Source organism: Uranotaenia lowii, chromosome 3 (genome assembly GCF_029784155.1).
Source record: "Uranotaenia lowii strain MFRU-FL chromosome 3, ASM2978415v1, whole genome shotgun sequence".
In the NCBI taxonomy this organism is placed as follows: Eukaryota; Metazoa; Arthropoda; class Insecta; order Diptera; family Culicidae; genus Uranotaenia; species Uranotaenia lowii.
In genome coordinates, this window is record NC_073693.1 from 56,867,419 (window position 1) to 56,881,913 (window position 14,495).

The 14,495-nt window shown below is 40.3% G+C and overlaps 1 protein-coding gene across 1 annotated transcript; it reads left to right on the forward strand.

Moving 5' to 3' along the window:
• The first annotated feature begins 12,364 nt into the window (after positions 1 to 12,364).
• Positions 12,365 to 12,916, forward strand: LOC129752214 (uncharacterized). Its single transcript, XM_055748002.1, has one exon. The coding sequence runs from the start codon at positions 12,365 to 12,367 to the stop codon at positions 12,914 to 12,916; it is 552 nt and encodes a 183-aa protein (XP_055603977.1).
• The last annotated feature ends 1,579 nt before the right edge of the window (positions 12,917 to 14,495 follow it).

Sequence of the window (14,495 nt, forward strand, 5' to 3'; positions counted from 1 at the left end):
AATGACAAAAATGACAAAAATGACAAAAATGACAAAAATGACAAAAATGACAAAAATGACAAAAATGACAAAAATGACAAAAATGACAAAAATGACAAAAATGACAAAAATGACAAAAATGACAAAAATGACAAAAGTGACAAAAATGACAAAAATGACAAAAATGACAAAAATGACAAAAATGACAAAAATGACAAAAATGACAAAAATGACAAAAATGACAAAAATGACAAAAATGACAAAAATGACAAAAATGACAAAAATGACAAAAATGACAAAAATGACAAAAATGACAAAAATGACAAAAATGACAAAAATGACAAAAATGACAAAAATGACAAAAATGACAAAAATGACAAAAATGACAAAAATGACAAAAATGACAAAAATGACAAAAATGACAAAAATGACAAAAATGACAAAAATGACAAAAATGACAAAAATGACAAAAATGACAAAAATGACAAAAATGACAAAAATGACAAAAATGACAAAAATGACAAAAATGACAAAAATGACAAAAATGACAAAAATGACAAAAATGACAAAAATGACAAAAATGACAAAAATGACAAAAATGACAAAAATGACAAAAATGACAAAAATGACAAAAATGACAAAAATTACAAAAATGACAAAAATGACAAAAATGACAAAAATGACAAAAATGACAAAAATGACAAAAATGACAAAAATGACAAAAATGACAAAAATGACAAAAATGACAAAAATGACAAAAATGACAAAAATGACAAAAATGACAAAAATGACAAAAATGACAAAAATGACAAAAATGACAAAAATGACAAAAATGACAAAAATGACAAAAATGACAAAAATGACAAAAATGACAAAAATGACAAAAATGACAAAAATGACAAAAATGACAAAAATGACAAAAATGACAAAAATGACAAAAATGACAAAAATGACAAAAATGACAAAAATGACAAAAATGACAAAAATGACAAAAATGACAAAAATGACAAAAATGACAAAAATGACAAAAATGACAAAAATGACAAAAATGACAAAAATGACAAAAATGACAAAAATGACAAAAATGACAAAAAAGACAAAAATGACAAAAATGACAAAAATGACAAAAATGACAAAAATGACAAAAATGACAAAAATGACAAAAATGACAAAAATGACAAAAATGACAAAAATGACAAAAATGACAAAAATGACAAAAATGACAAAAATGACAAAAATGACAAAAATGACAAAAATGACAAAAATGACAAAAATGACAAAAATGACAAAAATGACAAAAATGACAAAAATGACAAAAATGTCAAAAATCTTATAATCGATAAAAACGACAATAATATGAAGAATGTTTTATGCAGCTCATAATTTAAGTTCTAATTGAAAGTTTGAATTTTCAAAACAAGTCTTAATGACCTTCTATTAAGCTTCTACGGCCTTTAATTTCGCTTGCAAAAAATCATTGAATGTGCGAAAAATTCTTTCTCTATCTTATTTGCATCCTTGGCATCGGTACACTTCACCTGCTCTTGATAACTTACTATGTTCTGTACATCGTGCCGTCATGATCCACTCGCTGTAATCCAAACTCGTAACATTGCTCAATTTCTTCTTTCCTACATTTCCTACAAATATCGCATCAGAATGGTCACCCAAGTACCATATTAGTTATTGAAAAAAAAAACACTTGCTTGGCTTGGGGATCGAATCCCGTCCTTCAGCGTTTTCGATCAATCGAATTTATTATTATTATTTTGTCAAAGACCGTAGCTTTGTATTTATCAGACAACAAAAAATTTTACACATAACACACGACGTATTACAGGACACGACACATAACGTTCTTACTTTACGGAAAAAGGATATAAAGTTACCTTTTTTATCGACCGGTTTCGGGCTCAGTGTTGCCCATCTACAGGACGATGTCCAACTGATTACACAAAGGATAATGACAGCTCCAGTTTCATACTTGATGTAGTATTCGCATCAAAAAATTTTAGCTTCTCTCTTCAAACTCAGACATTTCCATTGGAATATGGTACAGCCGATGTGCCATAGAGTGGAAGGCGACTTGTTTTTGAGAACCAAAGTGATTTGAGTCGACGGTAATATCAGTTGAGGTTGGTTTCCGGTAGATCCCAAACTTAATTGTGTTGTCCTTTTTCCTTGAGATTAGCAGATCAAGGAAGGGCAGTTTTCCCTCAACTTCTTTCTCAACCGTAAATATGCTGATTGTTCAATAATTCTAGTGTCTGTGGGAGGTAGCGTTCTTTTACAGAAGCGAAAATGTCGTCCACGTAGCGCCACCAGACACGGGGGAAGAGTTTTTCCCTTTTCTCCAAATCGGTCTCAAAATCGGCCTTGAATACATCTGCCAGAAGGGTGGAAAGTTTGCTCCCCGTGCTGAGGCCAAAGGTCTGTTTGTGAAACTTACCCCGGAACATGAAGTAGTTCTGCTTCATACACACTTCTGCGACAGTTATGTAGGCCTCAATCTGGTTGGGAGGAACTCGGCGGCGTTCCAAATGTTTTCGTAGGCTATCGAGGGCATCGGAAAAAGGGACACTGGGGAAGAGTGCAAAGACGTCAAAGAAGAAATTTCGCATCGACGCACTTTTAATCCTTTTAGATGATCTACAAACTAAACCGAGTTTTTCACACTTTTGCCGTGTTTCACCGGATATTTCTTCATTTCCTCAACCAACCACGCTGCCTTTTTTTCCGTGGGTGTACAAATGTTGGAGGAAATAGATCGCATAGCTATAGAGTTTTTATGGATCTTAGGTAAGCAGTATAACGAGGCTACTTTAGGATTTGGAACGAGGAATTTCCTTTCGAGTTTAACATCACCTATGAGTTGAGCAACTTTTTGTCTAGCGGCGTTGGCTTCCGCGATCAGCATATTAAGGGGATCTTTTGGTTTCCCATTTTTAAATATACATTCCTCATATGACCCCGTTGCTATCATGTCTCGGACTTTCTTATCATAGTCAGATTTGTTCATAATGACAACTGCATTACCTTTATCTGCCCGAGAGTACACCACATCGTGTTTTTTTTTTCAATTTTTCGATCACAATTTTGGAGTCGCTTGTATCTTTTCTCAAACGACTCTTTTTTGGTGCTTTTTTCATATTGAAATTTCCAATATCGTGGCAAAGAGCTACTTTGGACGGAAAATTTCGGAATTGAATAGAGCTTTCGATATTATTCACGAGTGAATTCCTTTTTCCGTAAAATAAGAACGTTATGTGTCGTGTCCTGTAAAACGTCGTGTGTTATGAGACACGAAAGCCACAACCGTGGTAAAATGTCTATAATAAATATATATAAAAAAAAAGTCGTGTGTTATATGTATAGTTAAAGTTCTTACGTAAGCACAAATCATATAAAAATGAGTGAAAACAAAATTTTATCTGATGAATAAAGTTATGACTTTTTGCTTTGAAAAACAATCAATTCAGTTGACATCACTGATGATGCCTTGCGAAGTATTGCTTGAAAATAAGTCTTGCAATTCCTCGCGAGGCATTAGCAGGGATGTCAGTTGAATTGATTGTTTTTTAATGCCAAGAGACATACCCTTATTCCGAAGCTATGAACTACTCTGCCTTAAAAAAATACGAAGTTACTGTCTTCAAAAAAGTTGTTCGGCGGAGAATTTCTTTAACCCTCATCCGCATTAGGGTGTCATTTTGACACCATTGCAAGTTTGAAGGCTTGTAACTTTTTTCAGAAGCTTCAAAATACAAAAATTTCTTCGGGGACCCTAAATGAATTCAAAAGTTCTTCAATATTGCATCTTTACTTTTTTTATGGACGAACCCTGGAAGCCTGGACAAAAAAACTCCCTTTTCCGACTTTTGGTGTCATTTTGACACCACAAAAGTAAAATCTATTTAAGTCGTTTGAATTATTATGAACTTCATAAAAACTTATATCAAAAGAAACCTTGTAATGTCAGTAAAATATGTTTAGAACATTATATACAGCTAAAGTTACAAGTTTTCTCGTTATTCAGCATGAAAGAAAAAAAATCTGAAAAAACATGCCTCACGAAAACTGCTGTAGTTCATATGTTACACGTCCAAAAAAATATTTGCCTTATGCATATCAAAGCTGAAGTTAATGCCTACATCATGAAGACAAGAAATATTTTTTTAAATTTTTTTTAATGAAATGGTCACAAAAAGTTCAAAAAAGTGGTCTAAAAAACCTACTTTTCATTCGATTGCTAGTAAATACTGTTTGAGCAATGGTAGAGTTTTGAAAAAAATATGACTACAAAATGTACTTAAATTCCAACATTTTGCTGTCTTTAGATTTTTGATGTAACAAAAATTGAATTTACTGGAATTTTTCAAAGTTCACTACTTTGCGCGATTTTTTTACAAATTGAGCGGGGGCGAAGAGCGAAGCCGACAGACGAAATAACGATGCGTGTCGTGCATTTCTTGGTCTGTCGGTTTCGCTCTCTGCCCGAATCACCACCCACCGTACCTACTCGGAGAGCAAACAAACACGTTTTGCTGGACGAGGTGCTTGTAGTTCTAGAAATTCAGGAATGATTTTACGTTTATAATTTTCATATTTTTGTGAAATTTCACAGCGTGAATTGCAGCACCTCACTAGAATGAAGATTAAATGTGCTTTCCAATGAATATACTCTTGGTTGGTCCAAACAAAGTAAAAGCACTGATAATCCGGGTACAAGCTGACGGTAGACCACAAAAACAGATGAAATTTCAATTTGTAAAAAAATCGCGCAAAGTAGTGAACTTTGAAAAATTCCAGTAAATTCAATTTTTGTTACATCAAAAATCTAAAGACAGCAAAATGTTGGAATTTAAATACATTTTGTAGTCATATTTTTTTCAAAACTCTACCATCGCTCAAACAGTATTTACTAGCAATCGAATGAAAAGTAGGTTTTTTAGACCACTTTTTTGAACTTTTTGTGACAATTTCATTAAAAAAAATTTAAAAAAATATTTCTTGTCTTTATGATGTAGGCATTAACTTCAGCTTTGATATGCATAAGGCAAATATTTTTTTGGAAGTGTAACATATGAACTACAGCAGTTTTCGTGAGGCATGTTTTTTCAGATTTTTTTTCTTTCATGCTGAATAACGATAAAACTAGTAACTTTAGCTATATATAATGTTCTAAACATATTTTACTGACATTACAAGGTTTCTTTTGATGTAAGTTTTGTTTAAATCGGTCTAACACGCCAAAAGTTATAACGATTTGAGCTTGTGGTGTCAAATTGACACCACAAGTGCTGATTAGGGTAATGAAATCTAATGCGGATGAGGGTTAAAAGAATGAATGAATTCTTCCAAAAATCAATAGCAGCTTCGATTCCACAATAGAAGCAAAAATTATGTTGATTTTCAGAAATTAATCTGAATTTTCCAATTCATACTTAAATATGTAATTTACTAATGTAAACGTAATTTAAAACTTCTGCAAAACATCATGGAGGAGTTCTAAATCCAAACGAAGTTTTTGAGACCCCAGGGTTTGACAAATTTTAAATTGACCCAGTCTATTGATGTATGTATAGTGAATAGTGAGTTCAGTAAAGGACTAGACCATTTTTCACAGCATTCAAGCCTAAAATCATGCCAATTTCCCCTAAACGAGCAAATTTTGAGCCATCCTAATGAACATTTATCAACTTAAACGACCCATCGCGCTGGCTGCTGCCGAGGAAAGCTATAATAGCTGCTCGATCTCACTTTTTTTCCAGGCGGCAGCAGTAGCAGCAGAGCTTCGCGGCTCGTTACGATGATGATTCTACTGGGAGCGAAAAACTTTTCCCACCATATCGCATCATCCGGAGGCGTTAAGTGAAGTATATTACTGTATGGCAGTTGCGGGGATTTTTTTCGCCACTTTTCTCAGATCACTGCTGCTCGCGTGCGTCCGCAATGCAACTTTGCCTGCACAATTCACACTTGCTCGGGAACTTGTTTAATAATTTATCAGAGCCATAAAATTTGCGAGGAGTTTTCCCGTACACCCGTAACGTGGAAATGTGTGTAAGTTTCCTTCTCCTTCTCAAGGATTGAATCCCGAATGCAATGGCTGAATGCTGCTGACTTTGACTCTGGCTGGTGTGTGGTATATTTAAGCGAGTCATAAAACCATAATAACGATGGCGATGAGTTACGACGTGGCGACATTATTAACGCTTTGGCACGCGGACAACTGAGCTATGCTGTGCTGTGGCTATGACGTCGCTGGTTGCCATTTCTCGTTGACGATGGTTGGGTAAAAGTGTAAGTATGCGATTCGGATTACGCGCGGAACGACACCCTGACAGTTCGCGAAATGGGCTGTCATCTGTTGGTGCGGACACCAAGAGAGAGCGAGCGAGTGGATGGATAATTTGATGGACTTTTTGATTTAATCCGCATCTCTTCTCCGGTGATCGGATTGGAAAATTGCTTGCTGCATGCAGTATAGTTGCTTGGATCTTTTAGAGAAGTCTATAGGGTGTCTTATTATATCTAAGCACGATCTAAAGTAAACAACTTAAACACAGTTTAAGAGCAAATCCATCATTTTCACATTCATGTTATTTATAGTCTTTTTTACAGTGCATCAATAAGAAATTAGATCCCAGTTAATCGTAGGCCAGTGGTCGAATTTTTGATCAAAACTGTTCATTAGCTTCAGCGCAGACTGATTTGAGAAGATTTTGACCACTTTTTTTTACAGTCTACAGTCTTTCAGTCATAGCTTTCGATAGAATCTGAAGGTTTCACATGTTTTCGCACATAAAGGGTGATACGGTCCAAATTTGGTCAAGGGAAAACGCGTGTAAATCGGTGAAATCGTTTATTTAAAAAAATCAAATTAAATTTCTTTTTTAAGTTTAATTAGTATAACATTTAAGAACAATATTCAGTTAGGCTTCCGCTTTTCCAAATCCAAATTGTCGGGCCTTACGCTTAACCCCTGCCATCAGATTTTTGACAGCCACCTTGTCCACCTTCTTCGCCGCAGAAAGCCAGTTTGCCTTGAACTGCTGCTCGTCCTTAGCAGTTCTTTTGGTTTTCTTCAGGTTCCGCTTGACAAAAGCCCAGTATTTCTCAATTGGGCGGAGCTCTGGCGTGTTGGGAGGGTTCTTGTCCTTGGGAACCACCTGCACGTTGTTGGAGGCGTATCACTCCATGGCCTTTTTACCGTACGGAACAACCGTGTTTCTTCAGGAAAGGCAGCAGACGTTTATTCAAACACTCTTTCACGTAAATTTCTTGGTTGACAGTCCCGGAAGCTATGAAAATGCTGCTTTTCAACCCACAGAAACAGATAACTTGCCAAACCAGATATTTCTTCGCGAACTTTGACAGTTTCATGTGCTTGAAAATATATGCTACCTTTCCTCTTCCTTTTGCCGTATGAAACTCCTGTCCCGGAAACTGCTTGTAGTCGGCTTTGACGTAGGTTTCGTCATCCATTACCACGCAGTCAAACTTCGTCAGCGTCGTCGTGTAGAGCCTCCGGGATCGTGTTTTGGCCGTCGTATTTTGTTTATCATCGCGATTTGGAGTCACTACCTTCTTGTAAGTCGATAGTCCGGCTCGTTTTTTGGCTCGATGCACGGTTGTAGATGATACACCCAGCTTATTTGCGGCATCTCGGAGAGAGAGGTACGGGTTTCGCTTGAAACTATCGGCAACTCTCTTTGTCGTCTCAGCGGCTTCCGGTTTTCGATTTCCCCCCGATCCAGACTTCCTGGCTGTCGACAAACGTTCCCCAAACACTTTAATTACATTTGTAACGGTTGATTTGGCAACTTTCAACTATTTTGCCAGCTTTGCGTGCGAGTAGCTAGGATTTTCGCGATGCGCGAGCAAAATTTTGATACGCTGCTCTTCTTCCTTGGAGGGCATTTCGACAACTGAAGAGTGAATTCCAAAATCAAAATAGGAGCAACATTCTACACACTCACAACTTCAAAATGAGGGATGTTCAGGTTTTTTAAATGCAAAATATAAAGAAATACGCCAAGTTGATATTGACCAAATTTTGACCGTATCACCCTTTACGATTTGGTATGGACTCTAAAAGTTTCAATCGATCTTGCTAGAGAACAATTTGGCGGATTTATCTCATTCGGTACGATCTAGACTTTGTTGGATTGGTATCAAGCCATCGTGCCATTCGAGTAGTGAACTGATGCCAAATGTGGCCAAAATAGTTTTGGGTGATTATGCTTTCGGATCATGGGCAGCAGGTGACTGTTTAGGTTCTCTCGGACGTAAACAGCTGTATTCATTGTGTTGTGTTCACGAACGACTCGGAATGCATGCCACATTTTCATATGGCTTACAAACCATTGCATTTTCACAGAATTTTTCTGAAAAAAATGATGTTTCCGTCTCGTCAACACTTTGGTTATCCCGAACAGTGTTATACTGGTCACCCGGAAGAGTTTTGTAATTAAACTTGCAAGATGTTTTGTCGTCGATGATAACGCACACCGAGTTTCTACCCAGCAGTTGACCATATAATTTACGAGCTCTTAGTTTCACAGAAGCAGCTTATTTTTGGCTCTGCTTCGGCTTTTTCTGCTCCTTAAATGCCTTAAGGAACAATCTTACCTTGACACGATAGACGGTACTGACAGGATATCCCAATTTTTGATCACATCCTGATCTGAGGCAGTCTTCCTACAGGCGCGCCTGACTTTCCAGTCCAAAGTTTTGTCCACCGGACCCGATTTTTGTTTTTTGTCTACGAAAGAAGGTGCTTTCCTCTCCATTCTTCTGAATTATATTTCGTACCGCTCCAACGCTTACTTCATCCATTTTCGCCAATTAACTAGCGAAATATTGAGAAAATAACGCCATTTGTGCACGACATTTTTGCGCTTTTTCGATGAATTGCTGCTTATTTAACGAAAATTATGAAAAGTGAAGCTCACGATACACAAAGTTTGAAGCTAAACTGGTAACAATAACACCCAGCAGAATTATTCTTTTCACACGTCTTGCAGAATGCGCAGGGTTGTATCAGAATCGTTGTTGGACAAATAAAGACAAATAACACTAATGCTTATTTACTATGTTTCATTTCAGAGGGTCGGTGGCAGAGATGCCATTCTCAACCTAGAAAGACGAAGAACGGAGAATAAAACACCCCCGTGCGATAGCTGCAAATCACCCGGGTGAGAAAACAAACACGATATGGTGTGCATAATAAAAGCATCAACAACCGATGATTGTTTCGGGCGAGTGGTTCAGCTTCGTATGTATTGGTAAACCAGGGTTGCTAGCGATTTTTCGTTTTGAAATTCCAAAGTTTTTCCCGGTTTTTCCCCGGTTTTTTCCTGGTCATAAATGATGATTTTTCCATTTAATGTACTGTTTTTTTTTTAATATAAAATCATGATTAATTTCAAAAATAATTGAAAAGGGCCTCAAATTTCTATCAATTCTATCCCAAAACTTCTTTAACGGTTAGAAATCATGATAAATACTTTGTCGTCTTCTAATACGTAGTCTTTTCGTATCAATTTTTTCTTGATTTTTTAAAACGAGTCTAAAGAAATTGGCTTCTATTCGTTGTTTTGCTCCACAATTTCAATAGTTTGGCAAAAAAACTGAGGTCGATTGATCTTGAAACTGTAATGTAGCAGTTTTCAGCCACTGTGAAATTTTCTAGAACTTTTATAGAGTTTTAGAAAAAAAATTGTATAGTTTGTATAGAAATATGTAAAGAAATACATCGAAACATTATATCAAATAAGCTTGTCAACTTGAATGGGGATTTGTATTACAAAACTTAAAATCATTACATTGCAGGAAAATATTTAGTTATTATCTGAATGCGGTTAAATTTTTTTTGCACATCCGAAGACATGTTTGAAAAAAAAATTGTTTTTTTTCTCAATACAAAACATTTAATAACTTTAGTAGTGCCCTAGTCATTTGAACTAAAGATTCGAGAAAATATAGAAAATCGTGTATAATACAAGGCTGAACTTTAATCGTTTGAATGTGAGATATTATTCTGTATCAGGGTAATAACATTAGATTTCGGCATGAGCTTGTTTTCGATACAATTTTTACATAAAACATAAAAACGAGAAAAAAATGTGCAGTTCCTTGGACTCTTACTTATCCAGGTTCGACTGTAGTTAGTTTTGTCGATAATAGTTTCATTATTAAATTTACAACATTGGAGTTATGCTTGTAAGTATAGCGCACTTGCGGAGAGCGAAAAATTAGATATCTCATATTGCCCCGCAAATTGTTAAAAAAGCGATTCAAACTTTGTCTGTTTACTACGAAAATAAGCGTTTATAAGATAAATCTATATCAAGACTGCCAAAAAACTATTCTTAAATTCAGAAATAATTTTGAAAATATTTTTAAATTCCGTCAAAAAACCTCAAACATGACAATTTTCCCGGTGAGGTGCCGAAATTCCCGGTTTTTTCCCGGTTTCCCGATGACGAGATGAAATTCCAAAGTTTTTCCCGGTATTCCCGGTATTCCCGGTTTTCGCAGGTCCGCTAGCCACCCTGGTAAACGCAACAAGCCAAGCCAGCTGCTGTGTCTGTCGCTCTCCGTCGTGAACAAATTTTGTCACTGTAGTGTGTGTTCACTTTGTGTTGATTTACAGATTCTCTACAGAGGTTCGGCTGAAAATCTCTGCAGTGCGTTTCAGAGAATCTCTACTGAGAATCGAAAACCGAGCACGTCGGTGATTTTCGTTAGAGAAATTGCAAGCCTGGTCACTCTGGACGTGAAAAATGCCATGTACAACGGTAGTTGGGCAGCGATTGCGTCGTCGCTGATCCAAATGAGGGTCCCGGCATATCTGTATCATATCTGGAAAGTTATTTCCACAATCGCCAACTACAATATATGACCAGTGAGGTCATACGGACACAAGAGGTTTCAGCGGGAGTACCAATAATGGGGTCAATACTTGGCCCGGTCATGTTTTTTTTAAATTTTTTTTATTAGTTGATCACCCAGGTGGTAAATCCTTTTTACGGATTGCATTCCAAGGCACGGCGAGCGACCGAGTCCCCCAGTATGCTACTCTGGGTCCATGGGTGCAATTGGACGACTCATGATACTATGTTCCCTTACGCCATAAAGTCAACCTGGGGCCTCTGGCCATAATTCCCATCCGGACCTGCAACGAAGGCTATACCCGAGATGGCCCGGTCATGTTTTTTATTAGTTGATCACCCAGGTGGTAAATCCTTTTTACGGATTGCATTCCAAGGCACGGCGAGCCACCGCGTCCCCCCAGTTTGCTACTCTGGGTCCATGGGTGCAATTGGACGACTCATGATACTATGTACCCCTACGCCATAAAATCCACCTGGGGCCTCTGGCCATAATTCCCATCCGGACCTAGCAACGAAGGCTTTACCCATGATGGGAGACCATACTCGCGCAATGCGCTCCACGGCAAATACTCGTTTTATTCGTACTACACCAGCAATCTCAACCACTCTTTGTCACGATTCACGACTTACGGGTTGGCAGACCGTTCGCCGCTACTCGTGACTCGAGTCCCACATGCGGCCTCTTGTCGCAATTCGTGACGTCATGACCCGCCTCTCCTCACGACTCGAGACCCTCTCACACTCATCCTCTTGACACGATTCGAGGCGACTCTACCCACCTCTCCTCGTGTCTCGAGAGCCCTCGATCATCACGTCTCTTGACCCAGTTCGAGACGAGAACAACTCGCCTCTCCTCGGGTCCGGAGATAACCACACATCCTTTTTCTCCATCTCGACTCTTCGAGACTCATCCTGAGGCCCATCCACTGGGCGCCACATGTTACGGCACAAGGCCCCTCTGCCCGTCGTGAGTCGGTCATATCCGCGAATCAGGGCTAGGACCACCTGACGCGCGAATTCGACCAACACCCGCTCGAACATTTGGTCGTCCCGCATATCGGGGTCGCGACTACCCGATACACGTTACGACCCCTCCCTCCTGCAACTGAGCACTGGTACCAAGGTGCCCAGTCGCACCACGTTTTTGTCCCACTCGGCACGCAGCCCGTCGGTAGCTGACTGTACCAAGTGTGACGTGTAGTTCTCTTGGCCGTACATCTACAGGTGACGAGTCTGTAGACACGTTTCCACTCTGCACCACGGGGAGGTGAAACTACGTCGCAGAGCATGGCCCGGTCATGTAGAACATCACAAACGATGAGCTCCTACGAATGAGACTTCCATCGGGAGTTGAACTCGTAGCATTTGCGGATGATATAGTCCTCTTGGCGAGAGGCTCCTCGACAGTAGAGGTACAGCTACTAACCACAATAGCAATCCAAGCTGTGGGAAGCTGGATGCGTCTAGCCCACCACAAAACTGAGATGGTGCTGATCACCAACCTGATACCACCCCAAATAGGCACCATTGCAGTTGGACCGTGTGATATCGTGTCCAAACGCGCAATTAAGTATCTAGGGGTGATAATCGACGACAGACTCAGCTTCACGAGTCCTGTCGACTTCGTGAGTAAGAGAGCGACAATGGCCACGGCTGCACTCATACGGATGATGTCAAACTCCTCGGCAACCCGCAGTAGTAAGAGGAGGAAACTGTCAAGCGTGACCACGTCAATCTTGCGGTACGAAGCAGCGGACTGGTGGCAGGCCCTGGGAAGACAATGTAACCTGCAGAGACTTAGCAGCATTCAGCGGCTGATGAACCTGCGGGTTATCAATGGATACCGGACCATCTCGTCAGAAAACGCCTGCGTACTGTCGGGCGTCATGCCTATCTCAGTTTTGCTAGGAGAGGAAGTCTTCTGTAACGACAACAAAGACACGCCCGACGTACAAGATCTTGCCAATGAAAACTCGATGTCTAACTGGCAGCAGCTGTGGAACAGCTCAGCGAGAGGATATGGACCCATCGTCTGAATTCGCACATCGGCAGCTGGATCAGGAGAAAACACGGTGAAGTGGACTTCCATATGACGACATTTCTGACTGGTCATGGATGCTTCATGAAGTGCCATTGCCGGTTTAAACATGTGGCTTCTTCATATTGCCCCACGGATGTTTCATGCAGTACCACCATCGCATCGGTTTGGACACGTGACCTCGCCATCCGGTCCAACCTGTGGTGGCATAATAGAGACACCAGAGCACGTAGTGTTCAGCTGTCCAAAGTTCGAAGGGTTACGTGCTAACATGCTTGCTGCCTGCACATCGTGAGGAGGATGTGTGAGAATGCCAATACTTGGCGCGTGGTCAGGGTTCACCCGGATCATGACTGCCCTGCAGAGGAGTTGGAACCAGCACTAGCCCGCGACCGGTGTAGGGTGACTCCTTCGTCGGGGAGCACCTGAGTAGTGTGCGTCCGATCCTGGCAGTAAAGCATACAAAGATAAAACTATACCTTCTGCGTATGCCGAGCTGTTAGGTACGTCGCGCGTCTGTGTGTAGGATACCTCCAACGTTACCGTTGCGGAGTATCCGAGTCGAACGCGCCCTCTGCGACGGAGGCTGTGGGGATAAGACATGGGGCTAGGGAAAAGTATTCACGCCGCGAAGTACTCTCGGGTAAAGTGGTCTCACGTCGCTGTCGGATGAGCCATTCGAGTCTGGTAGGATGACATCACCGTCGGGATTCATCTGAGTCGCAAGCGTCATAGACCCGTACGTGTGCTGTGACAGGTGCGAGTCTAGGATAAGCTGCTCTCGATTCGGCACACGGCGGGCAAAAAGCCTAGAGTTGCCAGCCAAAAGAAAGGAGGAAGACCGGACCACGGTCTGAGTCGAATGCCCCTTCGGCGGGGGCATTCGCGTAGTGTGCGTCCGATCCTAGCAGTAAAGCATACAAAGATAAGACTACACCTTCTGCGTATGCCGAGCTGTTAGGTACGTCGCGAACGTTGTGTAGGATACCCCCACCACCGCGGAGTATCTGAGTAGAACGCGCTTCCTACGAGGGAAGCTGCGGGGATAAGACTTGACCTTCTTCGCAGTCTCGCATTGTCTACAGAGGTTCGGCTAAAAATCTCTGCGGTGCGTTTCAGAGAATCTCTACTGAGAATCGAAAACCGAGCACGTCGGTGATTTTCGTTAGAAAAATTCCAAGCCTGGTCACTCTGGACGTGAAAAATGCCTTCAACAACGGTAGTAGGGCAGCGATTGAGTCGTCGCTGATCCAAATGAGGGTCCCGGCATATCTGTATCATATCTGGAAAGTTATTTCCACAATTGCCAACTACAATATATGACCAGTGAGGGCATACGGACACAAGAAGTTTCGGCGGGAGTGCCACTGGGGTCAATACTTGGCCCGGTCATGTAGAACATCACAAACGATGAGCTGCTACGAATGAGAATTCCATCGGGAGCTGAACTCGTAGAATTTGCAGATGATATAGTCCTCTTGGCGAGAGGCTCCTCGACAATAGAGGTACAGCTACTTACCACAATAGCAATCCAAGCTGTGGGAAGCTGGATGCGTCTAGCCCACCACAAAACTGAG